The following is a 25,609-nucleotide window of genomic DNA, read 5'->3' as shown; positions in this document are numbered from 1 at the left end:
ATGCAAAATTGACTGGAATTAAGATGGGATGCCATGTTGCGTTTGGAGAGCCCCTGATGTGCCTAAACATTAAACCCCCCCACAAGTGACACCATTTTGGAAAGTAGACCCCCTAAGGAACTTATCTAGATGTGTTTTGAGAGCTTTGAACCCCCAAGTGTTTCACTACAGTTTATAACGCAGAGCCGTGAAAATAAATTTTTTTTTTTTTTTTCACAAAAATGATTTTTTAGCCCCCAGTTTTGTATTTTCACAAGGGTATCAGGATAAATTGGACCCCAAAAGTTGTTGTCCAATTTGTCTGGAGTACGCTGATACCCCATTTGTGGGGGGGGACCACTGTTTGGGCGCATGACAGAGCTCGGAAGGGAAGGAGCGCCATTTGGAATGCAGACTTAAATGGATTGGTCTGCAGGCGTCACGTTGCATTTGCAGAGCCCCTGATGTACCCAAATAGTACAAACCCCCCACAAGTGACCCCATATTGGAAACTAGACCTCCCAAGGAACTTATCTAGATGTGTTGTGAGAACTTTGAACCCCCAAGTGTTTCACTACAGTTTACAACGCAGAGCCGTGAAAATAAAACATATTTTTTTTCCCACAAAAATGATTTTTAGCCCCCCAAATTTTTATTTTCCCAAGGATAACAAGAGAACTTGGACCCCAGAAGTTGTTGTTCAATTTGTCCCTAGTACGCTGATACCCCATATGTTGGGGTAAACCCCTTTTTGGACGCACGGGAGAGCTCGGAAGGGAAGGAGCACCGTTTTACTTTTTCAACGCAGAATTGGCTGGAATTGAGATTGGACGCCATGTCGCGTTTGGAGAGCCCCTGATGTGCCTGAACAGTGGAAACTCCCCAATTCTACCTGAAACCCTACCCCTAACCTCACCCCTAACCGTTTACTGAACATTTTCTGACAGTCATAAGTGCCACGTATATAAGTGCCACGTATTTAAGTGCCACGTATTTCAGTGCCACGTATTTCAGTGCCACGTATTTAAGTGCCACGTATTTAAGTGCCACGTATTTAAGTGCCACGTATTTAAGTGCCACGTATTTAAGTGCCACGTATTTAAGTGCCACGTATTTAAGTGCCACGTATTTAAGTGCCACGTATTTAAGTGCCACGTATTTAAGTGCCACGTATTTAAGTGCCACGTATTTAAGTGCCACGTATTTCAGTGCCACGTATTTCAGTGCCACGTATTTCAGTGCCACGTATTTCAGTGCCACGATATTTCAGTGCCACGATATTTCAGTGCCACGTATTTAAGTGCCACGTATTTAAGTGCCACGATATTTCAGTGCCACGTATTTCAGTGCCACGTATTTCAGGCACTGAAAAATACGTGGCACGTAAATACGTGGCACGTAAATACGTGGCACGTAAATACGTGGCACGTAAATACGTGGCACTGAAATACGTGGCACTTAAATACGTGGCACTTAAATACGTGGCACTTAAATACGTGGCACTTAAATACGTGGCACTTAAATACGTGGCACTTAAATACGTGGCACTTAAATACGTGGCACTTAAATACGTGGCACTTAAATACGTGGCACTTAAATACGTGGCACTTAAATACGTGGCACTTAAATACGTGGCACTTAAATACGTGGCACTTAAATACGTGGCCTCTGAAATATCGTGGCACTTATATACGTATATAAACGTATATTTCAGTGCCACGTATTTCAGTGCCACGTATTTCAGGTTAGGGGTAGGGTTAGGGGTAGGGTTAGGGTTTTTTGTTTTTTTCTTGTTTTCTTGTGTTTTTCTATAAAAACGCATGCGTTTTACCGCGTTTACATGCATTTTTTCACACGTGGTTTTTTAAAAAAACGCATGCAGATAAAAACGCAAGTGTGAAACCAGACTAAAAGACGCTTTTTATAGCAAAAAAGTTTTTGCGTCTCCACATTTTGAGACCTAGAATTTTTCCACATTTTGGTCCACAGAGTCATGTGAGGTCTTGTTTTTTGCGGGACGAGTTGACGTTTTTATTGGTAACATTTTCGGACACGTGACCATTTTTTATCACTTTTTATTCCGATTTTTGTGAGGCAGAATAACCAAAAACCAGCTATTCATGAATTTCTTTTGGGAGAGGCGTTTATACCGTTCTGCGCTTGGTAAAATTGATAAAGCAGTTTTATTCGTCGGGTCAGTACGATTACAGCGATACCTCATTTATATCATTTTTTTATGTTTTGACGCTTTTATACGATAAAAACTATTTTATAGAAAAAATAATTATTTTGGCATCGCTTTATTCTGAGGACTATAACTTTTTTATTTTTTTGCTGATGATGCTGTATGGCGGCTCGTTTTTTGCAGGACAAGATGACGTTTTCAGCGGTACCATGGATATTTATATCCGTCTTTTTGATCGCGTGTTATTCCACTTTTTGTTCGGCGGTATGGTAATAAAGCGTTGTTTTTTGCCTCGTTTTTTTTTTTTTTTTCTTACGGCGTTTACTGAAGGGGTTAACTAGTGGGGCAGTTTTATAGGTTGGGTCGGTACGGACGCGGCGATACTAAATATGTGTACTTTTATTGTTTTTGTTTGTTTTTTTTAGATAAAGAAATGTATTTATGGGAATAATATTTTTTTTTTTATTATTATTTATTTAGGAATTTTTTTTTATTTTTTTTACACATGTGGGAATTTTTTTTTTTACTTTTTTACTTTGTCCCAGGGGGGGACATTACAGATCGCTGATCTCACAGTGTGCACAGCACTCTGTGAGATCTCCGATCTCACTTACAGCCGTGCAGGCTGCAGCTTTCATCTGCAGCCTGCTCCGACCCGGAAGTGCTCCCTGCAGGACCCGGATACAGCCCCTCGGCCATTTTGGATCCGGGGCCTGCAGGGAGAAGACGTTCGGTACGAGGTGAGTACATCACCTTGTACCGATCGTCTCAGGGAAGCCCGCAGGGAGCCCCCTCCCTGCGCGATGCTTCCCTGCACCGCCGGCACATCGCGATCATGTTTGATCGCGGTGTGCCGGGGGTTAATGTGCCGGGGGCGGTCCGTGACCGCTCCTGGCACATAGTGCCGGATGTCAGCTGCGATATGCAGCCGACACCCGGCCGCGATCGGCCGCGCTCCCCCCGTGAGCGCGGCCGATCGCGTATGACGTACTATCCCGTCGGCGGTCATGGGGGCCCACCCCACCTCGACGGGATAGTACGTCAGATGTCGGGAAGGGGTTAAGCAAATAGTCATTATTTACATTTTAAAAATTACAAAAAGGAAAATGGGCATAGGCAAAAGTTTGGATACCCTTGGAGATGTGTGGGCTCAGAAATTAATTAGCCTATTAGGGTTATGGCTTGTTCACGATCATCGTTAGGAAAGGCCAGGTGATGCAAATTTCCCAGCTTCATAAAAACCCAGCCTTTTCTAACCTTGTGCCAAAAAAACAGCAGCAATGGGTTCTTCTGAGCAGTCACCTAGAACTCTAAAAATGAAAATGGTGGAGGCCCACAAAGCAGGAGAAGGCTATACGAAGAAAGCAAAACGTTTTCAAGTTGCCCTTTCCTCAGTTTGAAATGTAATTAAGTAATGGCAGTTACCAGGAACAGTGGAGGTCAAGATAAAGTCTGGAATACCAAGCAAAATTTCAGTGAGAGCTGCTCAGATTGCTAGAGAGGCAAATCAGAACCCCTGCTTGACTGCAAAAGACAGGTCAAAGATTTAGCAGACTCTGAAGTTGTGGTACATTGTTCTACTATTCAGGGACACCTGCACAAATATGGCTGCATGGAAGTATCATCAGAAGAAAACTTCTCCTGTATCCTAACCATAAAATTCAGAGTCAGAAGTATGGTATGCAAAAGAACATCTAAACAAACCTTATGCATTTTGAAAACAAATCCTGTGGACCGATGAGGTTAAAATAGAGTTATTTTGCCACAATGATCAAAAGGTATGTGTGGAGAAAAAATGGGCACAGAATTTCAGGAATAGAACATTAATCACACAGGAAAGTATAATGACAACCACTTCCTAAACCACAAGATGCATTTACCATTCTCATCTACAGACCATGGGGGGCGATCACTTTTGTACAGGAGATGGTGAAAAGGACCATTGGCGCTTTCCTGAAGCGGCTCGCCCAGAAAAACTCGGAAGTATGTCATGTTCACTTACCTGAACAGTTACTATGCATCATCTAAAATTATTAGGTAACTGGACGATTATGAATTCCATAGCATTTATCTATACTTTGATTTATGAGCAAGGTGAAAACCTCAGGTAGGCTGGGTTCAGATGGCCATATGAGAAGTAGGCCAGTCATACCCACAAAATGCAGACATGATTGGCTCCGGGTGCCGGCGCTGCCTTCATTAGCGTACTTTAACATATATGACACCATCACACCATGGATCAAGATAGCACATTCTTAGGAGTTATCACACAGACTGGAAATAGTTGTGTACAAGCCCTGATAGTGACTGGCATCTGTATGCTGCCACTGCTCCCTGCAATCTACACACTGCTGCCACTGCTCCCTGCAATCTACACACTGCTGCCACTGCTCCCTGCAATCTACACACTGCTGCCACTGCTCCCTGCAATCTACACACTGCTGCCACTGCTCCCTGCAATCCACACACTGCTGCCACTGCTCCCTGCAATCCACACACTGCTGCCACTGCTCCCTGCAATCCACACACTGCTGCCACTGCTCCCTGCAATCCACACACTGCTGCCACTGCTCCCTGCAATCCACACACTGCTGCCACTGTTCCCTGCAATCCACACACTGCTGCCACTGCTCCCTGCAATCCACACACTGCTGCCACTACTCCCTGCAATCCACACACTGCTGCCACTGCTCCCTGCAATCCACACACTGCTGCCACTGCTCCCTGCAATCCATACTCTGCTGCCACTGCTCCCTGCAATCCATACACTGCTGCCACTGCTCCCTGCAATCCACACACTGCTGCCACTGCTCCCTGCAATCCACACACTGCTGCCACTGCTCCCTGCAATCTACACACTGCTGCTCTCTGCTCCCTGCAATCCACTGGTCCCTGCAATCTACACACTGCTGCCACTGCTCCCTGCAATCTACACACTGCTGCCACTGCTCCCTGCAATCTACACACTGCTGCCACTGCTCCCTGCAATCTACACACTGCTGCCACTGCTCCTGCACTCCAAAAGTACATCCACATGGGATGGAAAATGTTGCACGTTTCCATCATGTATTTATGTAAAAAAAACAAAAAAAACCCTACAGCAGATTATACTACCAGGCATTAGATGAGATTTAAACTAATCTTTTAAAATGTGTATCACGTCAATTTCTCTTGCAGATTATCATTTGGAATGTCACCCCCTTAGGGTATGTGCACACGTCCGGATTTCTTGCAGAAATTTCCTGAAGAAAACCGGAAATTTTCTGCAAGAAATCCGCATTTTTTTTTTGCGTTTTTTTTGCGTTTTTTTCAGCATTCTGCAAGCGTAATTAGCTTGCAGAATGCTAAAGTTTTCCAAGCGATCTGTAGCATCGCTTGGAAAACTGACTGACAGGTTGGTCACACTTGTCAAACATACTGTTTGACAAGTGTGACCAACTTGTTACTATAGATGCAGCTTATGCAGCATCTATAGTAAAAGATAGAATGTTTAAAAATAATAAAAAAAATAAAAAAAATGCTTATACTCACCTGCAGACCTCAGCGGCGTCCGTTCCGTATAGATGATGTGTGCGCGCAGGACCTTCCATGACGTCGCGGTCACATGACCGGTCTCGACCAATCACAGGACCGTGACGTCATCGCAGGTCCTTCACCGCACACCAGCTATAGGAACCGAAGCGGCAGCATGTAGCTGAGAGGCGGGAAGACATCGAAGGTGAGTATATCACTATTTTTTATTTTAATTATTTTTTTTTACCACTTATATGGTGCCCAGTGCGTGGAGGAGAGTCTCCTCTCCTCCACCCTGGGTACCAACCGCACATAATCTGCTTACTTCCCGCATGGTGTGCACAGCCCCGTGCGGAAAGTAAGCAGATCAATGGACTCCTAGGTGTGCGGAATCCCCGCAATTCCGCATTTTTAATGAACATGTTGCTTTTTTTTCCGCTATGCGATTTTTTCGCGGAAAAAAATCGCAACATTTGCACAAAAAATGCGGAATACACTGTAAATAATAGGAGGCATAGGTTCGCGTTTTTTTCACGTTTTTATCACGTTTTTATAGCGAAAAAAACGCGAAAAATCCTGAATGTGTGCACATGGCCTTAGACATAGAGAGATCACGACTGGTGAATTGCTCCCTGAACCTGCATGTTACATGGGTAAATAGAAAATTCCACATATGGAACAGTTCTCAACTGCGCCGCTGATGAGTAGTGGTGGCTCCGAGGTACTGCAGCAAAGCCTCTACTCAGCAGTAGCAGCGACATATTGAATGAAACTACGTAGTGCAGCTCTGTTCCATGTGTTTAAATCCAACAACTGGTTTTAACAGCTGATCGGTTGGGGGCGTCTGATGACGGACCTCCATCGTTCTGATCTCAATGACTTATCAAATTGGCCATCAATATTCCTGTAGCAGCAGAACACTTTCACAGCAAGGCCCCTTTCACACACCAGCTTAATAAAATGGATCATCTCATGTACTTTTTTTTTTATCAGTATGCTTTTCTGTTGGCCATCTGTGTGACACTTACAGGAATCAGTGTCTTACATGTGTAGCTTACTGTACATCTATTATCCTAATACATGAAGAACAAAACAAAAACAACAAAAAAAAGATGTAGTGTCCGCCCCTCCCATTTTTTGGCAACCAGCAAAGGTAAAGCAGACAGCTGTGAGCTGATATTATCAGGCTGGGTATGTCCATGGTTACTGGGCTCTTCCAAGCCTAAAAATACCAGCCCACACCCTCCCCAGAAGTGGAGCACCACAATAGATGCTCCAATTCTGTCACTTTGCCTCGGCTCTTCCCGACTGACCTGCTGCGTTGCCCATCAAGGTAATGGTGCTTGGACTTTATGTCAGCTGTAAAGTATCCAAAAACACACCTGGCATCAAGACCTCTTGTTAGTAATGCAGAGGAGTCTGGGGGGAGCGTTTATTTGAATAAAGCATTTGTGTGTGTGTTTTTCTTTTTTTTTTTTTCCTGGGTTAGTAATGGGGGCATCTGATAGACACCTCTTCGTTACCAGAACTAAGGCTTGATGTCAGCTGTGAAATGTACAAAAACAGCCGAGGTTAAGCCCAAGCACCACTACCTTAACCCCTTCATGACCGGACCTTTTTTCGGTTTTGCGTTTTCGTTTTTCACTCCCCTCCTTCCCAGAGCCATAACTTTTTTATATTTATATAAATATGGCCATGCGAGGGCTTGATTTTTGCGGGACAAGTTCTACTTTTAAACGACATCTTCGGTTTTACCATGTCGTGTACTAGAAAACGGGAAAAAAAATTCCAAGTGCGGTGAAATTGCAAAAAAAAGTGCAATCTCACACTTGTTTTTCAGCTCCACAGAACAAAAAGCATCAGCACTCACCGATCCTGAGGTTGGATATACCGTTTATTCAAGCATTTAGCAAAACCTTCACGGTCCGGGAGGGTGGGATGGTGGCAGGAGTGTGCGGGGAGAGACTACGGCCGTTTCACGCTACACACAGCGCTTCAACGGGTCCAAGCGCTGTGTGTAGCGCGAAACGCCAGTCGTCTCTCCCCGCACACTCCTGCCACCATCCCACCCTCCCGGACCGTGAAGGTTTTGCTAAATGCTTGAATAAACGGTATATCCAACCTCAGGATCGGTGAGTGCTGACGCTTTTTCTTCTGTGGAGCTACATGTCATTATTTTTATTCAAGCGAGCACCGCCGAGCAGCCTTCGGGGGATTAACTGTTTGAGCACACGCTCACCTCTCCCTGTATGGGCTGTGCTGCTCTACTATTGTTTTTCTATTGTCCTCACACTTGTTTTTTGTTTGGCTTTTTTGCCACGTTCACTAAATGCTAAAACTTACATTATGATTCTCCAGGTCATTACGAGTTCATAGACACCTAACATGTCTAGGTTATTTTTTATCTAAGTGGTAAAAAAAAATTCCAAACTTAGCTAAAAAACAATAAAAAATTTGAGCAATTTTCCGATACCTGTAGCATCTCCATTTTCGTGATCGCGGGTCGGGTGAGGGCTTATTTTTTGCGTGCCGAGCTGATGTTTTTAATTATAGCATTTCGGTGCAGATACGTTCTTTTGATCGCCCATTATTGCATTTTAATGCAATGTCGCGGCAACCAAAAAAATGTAAATCTGGCATTTCAAATTTTTTTCTCGCTACGTCGTTTAGCAATCAGGTTAATCTTTTTTTTTATTGATAGATTGGGTGATTCTGAACGCGGCGATACCAAATATGTGTAGGTTTGATTTTAATTTTTTTTTATTGATTTTGAATAGGGCGAAAGGAGGATGATTTACCGTAAACCTTTACATTTTTTTTAAACATTTTTTTTTTTTTACTTTTGGCATGCCTCCATGGGAGGCTAGAAGCTGGCACAACTCGATCGGCTCTGCTACATAGGAGCGATCGTCAGATCGCCCCTATGTAGTAGATTTACTGCATTGCTATGAGCACTGACCACAGGGTGGCGCTCATAGCAATCTGGTATCAACAAACATAGAGGTCTCAAGGAGACCTCTGGGTGTTATGCTGACGCATCACTGACCCCCGATCACGTGATGGGGGTCGGCAATGCGCTCATTTCCGGCCAGATGGCCGGAAGTGCTAGTTAAATGCCGCTGTCAGAGTTTGACAGCGGCATTTAACTAGTTAATAGTGGTGGGTGGATCGTGATTCCACTCGCCGCTATTGCGGGCACATGTCAGCTGTTCAAACCAGTCTTGAAAAATAAGGGTCAATCCTGGAAATATTGAGGCTTAAGGCTATGTGCACACGTCTTTTTGATGTCTGCTGATTTTTCCGTAGCAGATTTGTGAAAACCGCAGGTAAAAAAGGCACTGCGTTTTACCTGCGGATTGTGTGCGGATTCCCCTGCGGTTTTACACCTGTGGATTCCTATTGTAGAGCAGGTGTAAACTGCTGCGGAATCCGCCCAAAGAATTGACATGCTGCGGAATGCAAACCGCTACATTTCTGCATGTTTTGTTCCGCAGCATGTGCACAGCGGATTCCGTTTCCCATAGGTTTACATTGTACTGTAAACGCATGGGAAACAGCTGCGGAAACGCTGTGGATCCGCAGCAAAATCCACAGCGTGTGAACATAGCCTTACATACACTTGTATTTGTCAATAATTGCACTTATGTAGCCAAAGAAGCACAGCGCTATGAGATAACACCCATATGAAGGTCCCACTGTTCTGATGAAGGCCATGTAAAACGGCCGAAACGTCAAATTATTTTCTAAACAGTGGATGAACCTGTATTTAATGAAATATTCCTACATTCCTTGCATCTAGCTTGGTGGACCCATCTGCAGGAGCCTTTTTCTGTAAAAAAATACCAGGAAGTTTAAAAAACAAGGCAGCTTCATTTAAAAGCATGACACAAACAAAAATCACAGTGTCAAAAAAAAACAAAAAAAAAAAAAAAACTTAATTTAAATAATAGGTGCAGAAATTCTGCATCATCAAAAATGTTTTAAAAGCTCATCGAGAGAATGTAGCCTTATGGTAAAGTCCTTTAAATCAGAATTGCAACATGAACATACAGAAGGGTCATAAAATAGTTATAAAAGACCGTAGTGATCGCACTTCCATCATAAGCATTAATCACACAGCAAAGTGTAACGACAACCACGAGATGCATTTACCATTCTCATTTATAGGCTGCGGAGGACGATCACTCTACAGATGAGATGGGGATCAGCAGAACAAGCTGGAAACTGCATAGCAGAGCAAAATAAAAATACTGCTATACCATAAACTAAGCATAGAAGGGGGCAGCAGTAAATACTTAGTAAAGGCATGTGCACAGGGACATATACTGTATATACAAAGAGTACAGTATACACACAGGAGGGGCTCACACTAGTGACACACACACACAGTATATACAGGAGGAGCGGTAACTGAGACACAATATACATAGTATAACATTTAGACAGTGCTCAACATAAATAAGTACACCCCAACAGATTTGTCAGAAAACCTTTACTTTCAGAATGAACATTTTCTATGGGATGCCACACTACAAAAATACTCCAACAAATGTCAACCACTGATTGCAAACAGAAGGTTATTCTGCACACCCCCCCAAAGTAATTGTCCTAACAAATTCTTACAAGATCATGCTACGAAAATGAAAAGTCTTTGACGCAAACTTTGTGAGAACCACAATTTGGCAGTGTTTTTACAACTATTAGTCAGATGTTTCTATGGTTACAAAAGTACAATTATCAGCATAAGTTTTTAAACTTTTCTTGAAAAATATGCCACGTTTATGCAAAAACTTAATATTTTCAGAGTTGACCCTTATTTTTCAAGACTTATGCCCTTCGCCCTGGTAGTGGGATATCAGCTTCTGGGCCAAATCCTGACTGATGACCACCCATTCTGGTCAAATCCGTGCTTGGGGTTTATCACAATTTCAATTGTTTCTCCTTGTCACCTGATATTTGAGGATTGATAAGTTCTCAATGTGATTGAGATCTGAGGAATTTCTTTGCCATGGAACCAACCATTCAATGTTTTGCTCACTGAGCCACTTTTGCCTTGTGACTTGGTCTCCATCATGCAGAAAAAAAAAGCATTGCTCACCTACTAATTGCTCCTGGATCGTGGGAGACGCTGCTCTTGGAGGATGTTTAGATCCCACTATATTGGTGGCCCGATTCTAAAGCATCGGGTATTCTAGAATATGTATGTATGTATGTATGTATGTATGTATGTATGTATGTATGTATGTATGTATGTATGTATGTATGTATGTATGTATGTATGCATGCATATAGCAGCCACATAGTATATAGCGCAGCCACATAGTATATAGCACAGGCCACGTACCAAACAGTATATAACACAGGCCACGCAGTATATAACACAGGCCACGCAGTATATAACACAGGCCACGCAGTATATAACACAGGCCACGCAGTATATAACACAGGCCACGCAGTATATAACACAGGCCACGCAGTATATAACACAGGCCACGCAGTATATAACACAGGCCACGCAGTATATAACACAGGCCACGCAGTATATAACACAGGCCACGCAGTATATAACACAGGCCACGCAGTATATAACACAGGCCACGCAGTATATAAAACAGGCCACGCAGTATATAACACAGGCCACGCAGTATATAACACAGGCCACGCAGTATATAACACAGGCCACGCAGTATATAACACAGGCCACGCAGTATATAACACAGGCCACGCAGTATATAACACAGGCCACGCAGTATATAACACAGGCCACGCAGTATATAGCAGTGTGGGCACCATATCCCTGTTAAAAAAAATAAATTAAAATAAAAAATAGTTAAATACTCACCCTCCGTCGTCCAGCAAAGCTGTGTCGATGTGCGAGCGGCTGCCGCCAGCTTCCGTTCCCAGGATGCATTGCGAAATTACCCAGATGACTCAGCGGTCTCGCGAGACCGCTAAGTCTTCTGGGTAATTTCGCAATGCATCTCTGGGAACGGAAGCTGGCGGCAGCCGTGCGCGCCTCGGCAGACGACGGAAGGTGAGAATAGCAGGTTTTTTTTTGTTTTTTTTTATTATTTTTAACATTAGATCTTTTAACTATTGATGCTGCCAGACAGAAGGAAGTACCCCTTAGACAATATATATATATATATATATATATATATATATATATATATATATATATATATATATATATATATATATATATATATATATATTCTTTATTCATGGCAGTGATCCTAGGCGAAACTGTGAGTGAGCCCCAGGACTGTGAAGTCTGTAAGCCAAACCCCGACTCCTCAGTTACTGCCGAACCCACAGCACTGGTCACTACTAAGCATGTACATAAAGTGCAACACAGATTCATCTCCACTACGACCCCACAGCACTGGTCACTACTGAGCATGTACATAAAGTGCAGCACAGATTCATCTCAACCAAAAAACAGATCCTTAGATCAGGAACAGGACAGACATTTATTTGATATTTCATAACTTTCCCAAATTCTTATGAAACAATTTACACCACATCCTGCTCTGAACTACTGGACCCAATGTATGAACCCCAGTTCACAGAGGTCCAATCTCCTGTACTTCCTGCAGAATGTCAGAATGGGATCTAAACATCCTCCCAGAGCAACTTCTCCCAACCATCCAGGAGCAATTTGTTGATGAACAACGCTTTTTCCAGCATGATGAAGACCAGGTTCCCAGCGGCTTTGCCCTGTCGCTGCCAGGTCTCTGCTTCTATGGGCATGTAGGCAGAGACCAGACAATTCTGGGAGAAGATGCCAGGGACCCGCCTGTACGACTAGTGCACAATGCGGCTCCGTCACCGGCAGCTATGTTATTTTTTTAAACTCTGCAGCGTTTCAGAAACAAAACATACAAAGCTGAGATTGTGCAGCCAGTGGCTGAGACCTGACGACCACAGCAGCATGTATCAGCTGACAGGCTGCCGTTCACATGTCTACCCATCCTGCAGTCTCCATCACCGTTCTTTATTGGCGCTGCAGTGTGTGTGTGTGTGTGTGTGTGTGTGTGTGTGTGTGTGTGTGTGTGTGTGTGTGTGTGTGTGTGTGTGTGTGTGTGTGTGTGTGTGTGTGTGTGTGTGTACACAGTATTATATATACATACCGGTACATACACCCACACTAACCAGGTATATACAGTGCAGCTTAACCATATATTATACATACACAATATACATACAGCCCTACAATGGTAAACAGATAAACGCACACAATGGGAAGAATGCCACATGGTCTCATAGGATAACTACTAGTGTAGTAAATAAAAGGCATTCACACCCAGATCCTAGGACAAATCCGGACCCACCAGAAAACTCAAATAGAACCACAAACGAAATTGGTGGAAAAAAGTCCATGAATAAACACAAACTAATGAAAATATCTTTATTAATTAAATAAAATTACATATATCAAGGTATAAAACAGGGGCATGACAGGAGTAGGCAGTGAAAACACATTGCAAGAGGAAACACATATGCTAAGAACACATCACCAGCGCAAGTGCGCCATATAGCTAAAGTATAGCAACCATATAGGTTGCAGCCATATCACAAGCGCAAATGCGCAATGTAGCTAAAATGTAGTGGCCGCATATCAGCGTTTACCTACCCAAAGATGTGTAGACCCAGCACGTGTGGACCTCAGCCCTCCCCGACGCGCGTTTCGGAAGCGCTAAGCTTCCTTCCTCAGGGGGCTTCCGAAACGCGCGTCGGGGAGGGCTGAGGTCCACACGTGCTGGGTCTACACATCTTTGGGTAGGTAAACGCTGATATGCGGCCACTACATTTTAGCTACATTGCGCATTTGCGCTTGTGATATGGCTGCAACCTATATGGTTGCTATACCTTAGCTATATGGCGCACTTGCGCTGGTGATGTGTTCTTAGCATATGTGTTTCCTCTTGCAATGTGTTTTCACTGCCTACTCCTGTCATGCCCCTGTTTTATACCTTGGTATATGTAATTTTATTTAATTAATAAAGATATTTTCATTAGTTTGTGTTTATTCATGGACTTTTTTCCACCAATTTCGTTTGTGGTTCTATACAGCCCTACAAGAAGACATCATGCTGCACCCTGAATTGCTAAGAATGATAACTTTATAATATTGTAACTGCATTACTGCCATAGAAAATAGGAAAACATTACACTATGTACACAGGGAATACTGGAAAAATGTAACTGCAATATTATGGTACTATGAAAAATTACAGTATAAAGGAAGGTACGGTACTTATCGCACAGACTGGCCAATATATGTGAAAGCAACAGCCAAAGACAAGGCGTCCTTCATTATTGGGTCCCTGTCCTGATAAGACACCTCTCCTAGCCTGTACTCACAGCCCTCACACTAGTGTCACACACCGTACACAGGGCCAGATCTCACTATACAAACTATATACACACGACAAACAGTCCTCACAGGAGAGGAGTAACCACACACTGTATACACACAGCAGGAGGGCAAACACTAAAAGCAGGACACACACACTATACACAGGACCAGATCTCACTATACAAACTATATACATACAACAAACAGTCCTCACAGGAGATGAGTAACCACATACACAGCAGGACACACACTATACACACACAGGAGGACACACAAGAGGGTCCAGAAACAGATACACACACACTGTATACACACAGCAGAGGGGGCAGACACTAAACACATAAGGACACACTATGTACCCAAGAGGGGGCCAGAAACAGATACACACACTGTACACAGTACACAGGAGGTGGGTCACACACACATACACACTATACACACACTGGAGGTGGGTCAGATACACACATTACATACACACAGGACGGAGCAGGGGCACACATATATACACACAGGAGGGGACAGACACATATATACACTGTATACAGTACACACAGGAGGGAGCAGGGGCACACACATACACACACAGGAGGGGACAGACACATATATACACTGTATACAGTACACACAGGAGGGAGCAGGGGCACACACATACACACACAGGAGGGGACAGACACATATATACACTGTATACAGTACACACAGGAGGGAGCAGGGGCACACATATACACACACTGTATACAGTACACACACAAGACGGAGCAGGGGCACACATATACACACAGGAGGGGACAGACACATATATACACACTGTATACAGTACACACACAGGAGGGAGCAGTGGCACACATATACACACAGGAGGGGACAGACACATATATACACACTGTATACAGTACACACACAGGAGGGAGCAGTGGCACACATATACACACAGGAGGGGACAGACACATATATACACACTGTATACAGTACACACACAGGAGGGAGCAGGGGCACACATATATACACACTGTATTCACACACAGGAGGGGACAGACACACACACACACCTATTATACACACACAGGAAGGAGCAGGGGCACACATATACACACAAACAGGAGGTGGGTCAGATACACACATTACACACACACAGGAAGGGACAGACACATATACACACACTGTATACAGCACACACACACACACACACAGGAGGGGCACACATATACACACACTGTATACAGTACACACACAGGAGGGGCACACATATATACACACTGTATAAAGTACACACAGGAGGTGGGTCAGATACACACATTACATATACACACACGTTACACACACAGGAGGGGACAGACACACACACACCCAGTGCAGCCTCTGATCCCCGTGCAGCAGTCAGCACACCCTGCCCCCCAGGCCCCACGCCGCCCCGTGCCCTCACCTGTGAGTGGGCCACCACCAGGCTTTTGTTCCCCTCCCCGTGGTAACTCCATTCATTCTCGTCCATCTTCTCCGCTTCCATGCCCGGAGCTCAGCCCGGGTGAGGGGACCGGTGCGTGCAGAGTTCCGAGTACCCGGACAGTCGGGAGTCGCTCGGTGACGTCAGCGCCCCCGGGTCAGGTGCCCGCTGTGCCCGGCACGGACCGCACACCCGGTGTGTCACACTCTGCGCCCTGCTAACGACACAGCCAAAACTACAGCTTCTACGTCACGTCGGGCCGCCCCTGTGCAGGAAGCCACGCCCACTGCTCTGTGATTGGCCTACGCACAGGGTTCATGACCACGGAGCGGAAGCGGCAGAGCGGCAGTGTGGTGGTTGCTGCGCTGCAGGCCGGAGCTACTGGCGGGAGGTTGTGTCACTTCACAACGGATTTAAAGGGGTTGTACATGTGTATAGTTCTCAGGAGACGCACAGTGCCGCCTCAGCCCAGAGAATATCACCGGGGTGGCGATAATGTCTCATTTTAAACATATTTTAATTTAAATATGTTTTATTTTATTCTAGATAATTTTTGCAGGGCGTGGTCTATGGATAATTGTGTAAGAGATGTTCCACTTTAGGCATCTGTCACATATAACTTCCGTTCCGTGTATGATCCATCCATGTGTCCGGATCTGACGTCCGCTGGCTTCGGGTTGTTATAGCAACGATTTAATAAAAGGCCCAATAATTGTAATAGCGATCTGCAGGCTGTGAGCGGCAGTGATCTGTGCTTCGTGCTCCCATTGACCTATCATGGGCGAGTGTGATCAATGGGGCGCGTGTGATCAATGGGGCGCGTGCTGACGTGTGCGACCTCGCGGCCATGCATTGGTCCGTGTGCTGACCGTAGTCTATGTAACAGATTAGAGACCCAATTTAGAGGGGGAGTCCAGACGACGCAGTCTTTTACACATAGCCAAGATTTACTAAAACTTATAAGAATATTAAATGTTAATAAAAATAAAGAACTGCTATTAAATACCCCTTGATGCCCAAATCAGAACCATCGAGTCACACGGAATTCAAGGAGTAGTGGCTCTGTATTTATTTTTTTACATTTACTCACTATGAAATTTAGAAAGATCCTAGAAAACCTTGTTATAAAGCATATAGTGACATGTAAAAGTTCGGGCACCCCTGGTCAAAATTACTGTTATTGTGAACAGCTAAGCAAGTTAAAGATAAATTGATCTCTAAAAGACCTAAAGTTAAAGGTGACACGTTTCCTTTGTATTTTAGGCAAAAAATATATACCATATTTTTCACTTTGTAAGACGCACTTTATTTCCCCCAAATTTGGGGGGGGGAATGGGGGTGCGTCTTAGAAAGCGGATATACCGCTTACCGTTGCAGGCTGGGATGAGGGGGTGTCCGCCGCTGCCCAGGGTGATGCTGGAGTCTCCGGTGCTGCGGGGGGCTCTGCCGACATTTTGTGAAAGGCTAGAGCCCCCCGGCAGTTCGTCCATGCTTTCCTGTGCAACGAACTCCAGGAAAATGGCCGCCGGGATCTCAGGAGATGAGATTTCAGCGCTGAGATCTCATCTCTCCAGATCTTGGTCCCAAGATCTCCATCTGCGCATGCGCCGCCTCCCAGCGGCCATTTTCCCGAAGTCCACCACACAGGAAAGCACGGACGAACTGCCGGGGGACTCTGGCCTTTCACAAAATGTCGGCAGAGCCCCCCGCAGCACCGGAGACACCCCCGCAGCATCGGAGACACCCTTCAGCACTGGAGACACCCCTGCAGCACAGGACACCTGCACACCCCCTCATCCCAGCCTGCAGCAACGCTCCACTCCCGTCTCCTCAAGTAGCAACCCTGGGACCCCGCTTCACCGCAGCCACCACCCCCAGTAAGCAATAAGACGCATGGATTATAAGAAGCACCACCAATTTATTTAAAAAAAGTTTTTTTCCTATTTTTCTCCTCAAAATTTGGGGTGCGTCTTATAATCCGGAGTGTCTTTCAAAGCGAAAAATACGGTATATGTAAGCCTGATCCATTTTGGAAACAAGTCCTGTGGACAGATGAGGTTAAAATAGAACTGGTCACAATGTGTGGAGAAAACAGGGCACAGAATTTCAGGAAAAGAGCATCTCACCAACCATTAAAGTTGGGGTTGGGTTGCAGCCAACGGGCACAGGGGACATTTCACAGGTGGAGGGAAGAATGGATTCAATGAAATATCAATAAATTATTGATGCAAACATAACACCATTTGTAAAAAAGCTGAAGTTGAAAAGAGGATGGCTTCTACGAATGGCTAATGATTGTAAACACATCAAAATCCATAATAAACTACCTCAACAGGCACAAGCTGAAGGTTTTACAATGGCCCTCACAGTCCCCTGGTCTGAACATCTTTGAAAATCTATGGCTAGACGTCAAAATAGCAGACGATGCAAGGCGACCCAAGAATCTCAGAGAAGTGAGAGAATATTCCAAAGAAGAATGAACGAAAATTCCTTAAACAAGAGTTAAAAGACTCTTGTCTGGCTACAAAAAGCGTTTACAAGCTGTGATACTTGCAAAAGGTGGTGCTACTAGGTACTAACCATGCAGGGTGCCCAAACGTTTGCATCGCCCCTTTTACCTTTTTGTAATTTGTACAAGATGAAAAACGAAAATCGTTCATACAGCTAAATGGACTGAAGAAATATAAATATCTATATGCAGGTGCTTCTCACAAAATTAGAATATCATAAAAAAGTTAATTTCAGTTCTCCAATACAAAAAGTGAAACTCATATAGAGTCATTACAAACAGTGATCTATTTCAAGTGTTTATTTCTGTTAATGTTGATGATTATGGCTTACAGCCAATGAAAACCCAAAAGTCATTATCTCAGTAAATTAGAATACTTTATAACACCAGCTTGAAAAAATGATTTTAACATCCGAAATGTTGGCCTACTGAAATGTATGTTCAGTAAATGCACTCACTACTTGGTCGAGGCTCCTTTTGCATCAATTACTGCATCAATACGGCGTGGCATGGAGGCGATCAGCCTGTGGCACTGCTGAGGTGCTATGGAAGCCCAGGTTGCTTTGATAGCAGCCTTCAGCTTGTTTGCATTGTTGGGTCTGGTGTCTCTCATCTTTCTCTTAACAATACTCCATATATTCTCTATGGGGTTAAGGTCAGGCGAGTTTGCTGCCAATCAAGCACAGTGATACTGTTGTTTATAAACCAGGTATTGGTACTTTTGGCAGTGTGGACAGGTGCCAAGTCCTGCTGGAGAATGAAATTTCCATCTCCAAAAAGCTTGTCGGCAGAGGGAAGTGTGAAGTGCTCTAAAATTTCCTGGTAGACGGATGCGCTGACTTTGGTCTTGATAAAACAGTGGACCTCCACCAGCAGATGACATGGCTCCCCAAACCATCACTGATTGTGATATAGTTAGTATATATACTAATATACAATAATAGTAGCACTAAGGTAATGCATGTAAATACAGGCGCTCTAAAGTGAGGTCTTCGCTAATTGTAGCCATTCGTTCTCCCTTATCTTTACCATCTGGCCCAGACCTCCACCATGACTTCTCCTAGCTACAATTCAGAAGTTTGCTGTTCCATTAATGCGCCATGCCATATTAGTGATTTCTAAGTGACCCCCATAATAGTAGTTTTTACCTTTGTTTTCTACATAGACTATTTATACCTATTCATGCTGATTGTATCTTTATAGTGGTTGTCGTGATGAAGTAGCTATATGCTTCCAAATGCGTTGACGAATAAACCACTTTCTATTAGATTGGCATCTGTCATCCTTCCTAAAGTAGCGCAGAATCAACCCATTCGTTTTTTTCCATTACCTATGTTCTACGTAGAGGATCGCCATGTTGGAATAATTGTCCATCTGGTCCGCACACAACCTGATAAATGAAGAGAAAGTTGCCCCTTCTATCGGTTGACCTACAGGAGGGCCAAGAGACAGGCCCCCATCAATCTGATCATGATGGCTTAACTTAAAAGGGTTCTCTGGTGAAAAAAAGTGATCACGTATCAACAGTATTGGTGAAAACTTATTGATCTGTGGGTGTCCGACTACCGAGACCTGCACCAATCGGCAGAATGGGGAACGTTTCTCACCGACTTTTCTCCTTGTTAGAATGGAGCAACTGGTTGGATGTCCGACTGCCGCTTCATTCATTCGCCATGGAGGAGTTGGAAAAAGCTTGTTTATCGAGGAATAAACTTTCCCACCTGTTGGAGACAACATGGACAATGCACGTATCATAGAAATCACTGAGATATATTGAATTATGAGATAAACCAGATACAAGACTGTGTAAAATGTATCTTGCAGTCAGGCTTGTGTTCTTTTGTGTGATGTCCCTTGTTTTAGTGATAAGGCAGAGGTTCATCTACATACTAAATGAATATTGGCCCTAAAGCCTAAAGGCCCCGTCTCACTAAGCGATTTACCAACGATCACGACCAGCGATACGACCTGGCCGTGATCGTTGGTAAGTCGTTGTGTGGTCGCTGGGGAGCTGTCACACAGACCGCTCTCTCCAGCGACCAACGATCACGGGAACGACTTCGGCATCGTTGAAACTGTCTTCAACGATGCCGAAGTCCCCCTGCAGCACCCGGGTAACCAGGGTAAACATCGGGTTACTAAGCGCAGGGCCGCGCTTAGTAACCCGATGTTTACCCTGGTTACCAAAAAAAACAAACACTACATACTCGCCTTTCGGTGTCCAGGTCCCTTGCCGTCTGCTTCCTGCTCTGACTGAGCCGCCGTACACTGAGAGCAGAGCGCAGCGGTGACGTCACTGCTGTGCTCTCACTTCTCACTGTACGGCGGCTCAGTCAGAGCAGGAAGCAGACGGCAAGGGACCTGACGGACATCAGAAGGCGAGTATGTACTGTTTTTTTTTTTTTACATTTACGCTGGTAACCAGGGTAAACATCGGGTTACTAAGCGCGGCCCTGCGCTTAGTAACCCGATGTTTACCCTGGTTACCAGTGAAGACATCGCTGGATCGGTGTCACACACACCGATTCAGCAATGTCAGCGGGGCCTCAACGACCAAAAAAAGGTCCAGGCCATTCCGACACGACCAGCGATCTCACAGCAGGGGCCTGATCGCTGGTACGTGTCACACATAGCGAGATCGCTATGGAGGTCGCTGTTGCGTCACAAAACTTGTGACTCAGCAGCGATCTCGCTAGCGATCTCGCTATGTGAGACGGGGCCTTAATGGAAGACACAGGTATACACTGTGGAAATCTTGATTGAATAGCCTCTATCCTGTTTGAGACCTATCATTATCTACATATGTACACAACTCCTGTGGGTTTCTATTGTAAGCCAGTGGTCCTGAGATAGACATCCTGTCTTTGGCCTATGGATATGTATATTGATACACAATGCCTGTGGCGTTTGGGTGACAAACCATTGTTCTTTGAATAGACATCTTGGAGCCGTCCCATCTGGGGTGCCAAATGTAGAATCTGCTGTGCTTTGGGGTGCCAGTTAATACTAATTAACAAGAACTACTGGATCTTTAAAAGGGGGTTTATTACAAACAAGGTATTTACAATGACACACATAAGGGAAGTCTAACTAAGGGACAAGGGTAAATTAAAGGGAAAAGGTAATGGGAGAGGGTAGAGGAAATTGGGATGTGGGAAAGTGAGGATGCATAACTGATCCTTACATACAGTGGGGCAAAAAAGTATTTAGTCAGTCAGCAATAGTGCAAGTTCCACCACTTAAAAAGATGAGAGGCATCTGTAATTTACATCATAGGTAGACCTCAACTATGGGAGACAAACTGAGAAAAAAAAATCCAGAAAATCACATTGTCTGTTTTTTTATCATTTTATTTGCATTTTATGGTGGAAAATAAGTATTTGGTCAGAAACAAACAATCAAGATTTCTGGCTCTCACAGACCTGTAACTTCTTCTTTAAGAGTCTCATCTTTCCTCCACTCATTACCTGTAGTAATGGCACCTGTTTAAACTTGTTATCAGTATAAAAAGACACCTGTGCACACCCTCAAACAGTCTGACTCCAAACTCCACTATGGTGAAGACCAAAGAGCTGTCAAAGGACACCAGAAACAAAATTGTAGCCCTGCACCAGGCTGGGAAGACTGAATCTGCAATAGCCAACCAGCTTGGAGTGAAGAAATCAACAGTGGGAGCAATAATTAGAAAATGGAAGACATTCAAGACCACTGATAATCTCCCTCGATCTGGGGCTCCACGCAAAATCCCACCCTGTGGGGTCAGAATGATCACAAGAACGGTGAGCAAAAATCCCAGAACTACGCGGGGGGACCTAGTGAATGAACTGCAGAGAGCTGGGACCAATGTAACAAGGCCTACCATAAGTAACACACTACGCCACCATGGACTCAGATCCTGCAGTGCCAGACGTGTCCCACTGCTTAAGCCAGTACATGTCCGGGCCCGTCTGAAGTTTGCTAGAGAGCATTTGGATGATCCAGAGGAGTTTTGGGAGAATGTCCTATGGTCTGATGAAACCAAACTGGAACTGTTTGGTAGAAACACAACTTGTCGTGTTTGGAGGGAAAAGAATACTGAGTTGCATCCATCAAACACCATACCTACTGTAAAGCATGGTGGTGGAAACATCATGCTTTGGGGCTGTTTCTCTGCAAAGGGGCCAGGACGACTGATCCGGGTACATGAAAGAATGAATGGGGCCATGTATCGTGAGATTTTGAGTGCAAACCTCCTTCCATCAGCAAGGGCATTGAAGATGAAACGTGGCTGGGTCTTTCAACATGACAATGATCCAAAGCACACCGCCAGGGCAACGAAGGAGTGGCTTCGTAAGAAGCATTTCAAGGTCCTGGAGTGGCCTAGCCAGTCTCCAGATCTCAACCCTATAGAAAACCTTTGGAGGGAGTTGAAAGTCCATGTTGCCAAGCGAAAAGCCAAAAACATCACTGCTCTAGAGGAGATCTGCATGGAGGAATGGGCCAAAATACCAACAACAGTGTGTGGCAACCTTGTGAAGACTTACAGAAAACGTTTGACCTCTGTCATTGCCAACAAAGGATATATTACAAAGTATTGAGATGAAATTTTGTTTCTGACCAAATACTTATTTTCCACCAGAATATGCAAATAAAATGATAAAAAAACAGACAATGTGATTTTCTGGATTTTTTTTTCTCAGTTTGTCTCCCATAGTTGAGGTCTACCTATGATGTAAATTACAGACGCCTCTCATATTTTTAAGTGGTGGAACTTGCACTATTGCTGAATGACTAAATACTTTTTTGCCCCACTGTATATATTAAACCAATATCTGTCCCTATATAGGACTGTTTACAACTGTCTGGAAATGTCTCAGGATGATGCTAATTTCCTATGTTCAATGGCAAATCATTGTAATGTAGATTACACCACAAGGATGACTCTGAGGAATACTAGCTCCTATGAAAACTTTGTGAATATACTTAGGGACTGGTGTAATGAGTCTACAGAGCAATATGAACCGTCAGAAAATGTATCTGCTGTATACAGACCCAGGAGGCAAGGATATGTTAGGTATTGTTATAAATGTGGTCAACCAGGACACATTAAACGGTATTGTAATACACCTAGCATGTACCCAGAAGGAAAAAGTCATTCATTGCACCAAGAAATTGATAGTGTTGAGGCTGAAGAGGAAAGTATCTCCTATAATACAGAGTTCCTAGAGACATGTGAGGAGATAGGTAATGTAGAAACTGACCCTGATGCAACTGCACCAAAACCAGAAACATTGCGGAGCCCAAATGACAAAAGTAAGACAGGAAAACGTCAGGAGATGTCATATAATAAACAACAAAAGGAAGGTGCTAATATCCCTATGATCGATCCATGGGTATCTCTACCATTCTGGTTATTTTGGAGTTGGTCACAAATTGCCCTACCGCTGTTGCTAAACTGCCCAGCACCATTTGCCAATATGGTTGGGTAAGCATAGAGAGGCTTTGGCTGCCATGTTAGATGTGAATCAATTAGCATATGGATAATGAACGGGATAAAGTTATGTTTTGTGTATGGTTTGAATTTGTGTTCTAACTATGTTTGTGTTTCTTTTTAGACTGGAGACCATGTATTGTGTGATATTAAAGCAAGGAGATTAACCAATGTGTTTTGTTCAACAGGTCATATACAGCACTGTATCCATAAATGAAACAGGCTATTTCTCTGTAATAATTAACTATATGAATGCATTCATAAGGCCAAATTTAAATCCACGTGGTTTAGACAATGAGCTCAAAGTTAAAGGTTTAAGTAATTGTTTGCAAACAATTAAACGAGAGATCCCATTGTGATGACTTTGTATTGTATTTACCTAATGCATGATTGATTGTTGTGTATGTATGTTCTTTATCTTGTTTCACAGGTAATAGTCTTCATTCAGGACCTGAAATTGGACGGTTAATTTACATGATAGTGCTAACTAGTGCAAAGCTGAGGTTTCTATATGAAATCTGCAGATCCAAGCTTGACCACTTTGTTCATCTTTAGTACTTATGAGACAGATGTAAAGTTGAGTTGCCCTAATTGTTTTATGTTTGTCTTGTTTTATGTCTTCCTGTGCAATGCATTGAATCACAGTATTTTTTTTTTTTTCTTTTAAATATTCTTGCTGCTCAGAATTTTTTTTTTAACATCCCCTAATCATTATCTTGAAATTTTTCTTACCTCATATTTAAATTCTATTTTTTTTCTCCCTTTCTTTTTGTTTGATACCAAGCTTTGGTATCAAAGGGGCGTAAGTGTAGCAATTACCATGCAATACCATAAATGCAATGGTGTTAGAATTTTTGTAATTAAGATTTTATTTTTGGAATTTATTTATTTTTCCACGTTTTATATATTTATTTTTTTGATTCTTGTAAAAGAAACAATATATAGATTACAACTGCTAAGAATCTGATACTGCTCTTGTTCTTTATTTCCAGGATCTATGATGGAGCATAAATTTGCATCCTGGATGAGCTATGATTTGATGGCAATTTGATTCATAAACAACATTTATGAAACATCTTCTTGACATGGATTAACCTGTATCTAAAAACTCGTGGAAGGCCATGTTTTAACCGGGCATTGGATACCCCTTATTTATTGATACCGTGTGCAGCAGCAGAGTCTACATTAGCAGCATGAGTCGCATGTGATATATTGTTGTAAACTATTCATGTTCTGAATGTATTATATATTCAAAGCACAAGGGAATTGTCTAAAAGTGTGACTAGCAAACATCATGATCAAAATGAATTAAATGAGATTACCCATCTATTGGAAAATAATGCTAAGGGTTATTGGTGGGAGGTCATATTTTGTCATTCAAATGCAAGCAAATGGCATTCTGAATTATCTAATCCATCTGATTTTTTGTAATACTCATTATTTTTCTAATTTTGTCCCTGCTACAAAATATACATGTGCTATGTAACCTGTTACTTATATAAGACGATTCAGATTTTAAATGTGAAAGAACAAACCGCTGTTAAAATTGCATCATGTGACACAAATGTACAAGTCCCATTGAGTTAGATGAAATCGTAGTATGTGAGAACTGTGACAGAAGAGGGCACAGTAGGGAAGACTGTATGATTCCAGAATGAAACAAAATAGGAAAATCCTAGTGGGAATAGAAATCAAGTTATAACAAAGTTAATTTTTTTTTTGAGTGAATGTTGACAGGTTGTGAAGTGAATGTGTCAAGACTCCTTGCCCTAAGAAGAATTGACTACAGTGGTGAAGAGGATTATGGAATGGTAGACTCTTACAATTTATGTGTCATTCAGACACAAAGGGGCGTATGTTGGAGACAACATGGACAATGCACGTATCATAGAAATCACTGAGATATATTGAATTATGAGATAAACCAGATACAAGACTGTGTAAAACATATCTTGCAGTCAGGCCTGTGTTCTTTTGTGTGATGTCCCTTGTTTTAGTGATAAGGCAGAGGTTCATCTACATACTAAATGAATATTGGCCCTAAAGCCTAATGGAAGACACAGGTATACACTGTGGAAATCTTGATTGAATAGCCTCTATCCTGTCTGAGACCTATCATTATCTACATATGTACACAACTCCTGTGGGTT

The 25,609-nt window shown here is 43.3% G+C and overlaps 1 protein-coding gene across 1 annotated transcript in view; it reads right to left on the bottom strand.

Annotated features, from left to right (window-relative positions):
• IPPK (inositol-pentakisphosphate 2-kinase) overlaps positions 1 to 15,795 on the bottom strand; it is a 93,219-nt gene extending 77,424 nt beyond the window's left edge. The window contains exon 1 of the mRNA XM_077276599.1: positions 15,463 to 15,795. Within this exon, the coding sequence (XP_077132714.1) occupies positions 15,463 to 15,543 (81 nt within the window). The 5' untranslated portion in view covers positions 15,544 to 15,795. The remainder of the gene's footprint in view (positions 1 to 15,462) is intronic.
• Positions 15,796 to 25,609: the final 9,814 nt, after the last annotated feature.

This window comes from Ranitomeya variabilis, chromosome 8 (genome assembly GCF_051348905.1).
Source record: "Ranitomeya variabilis isolate aRanVar5 chromosome 8, aRanVar5.hap1, whole genome shotgun sequence".
In the NCBI taxonomy this organism is placed as follows: domain Eukaryota; kingdom Metazoa; phylum Chordata; class Amphibia; order Anura; family Dendrobatidae; genus Ranitomeya; species Ranitomeya variabilis.
The sequence above is the reverse complement of the archived record's forward strand: the minus strand, read 5'-3'. Positions and strand labels throughout refer to the sequence as shown.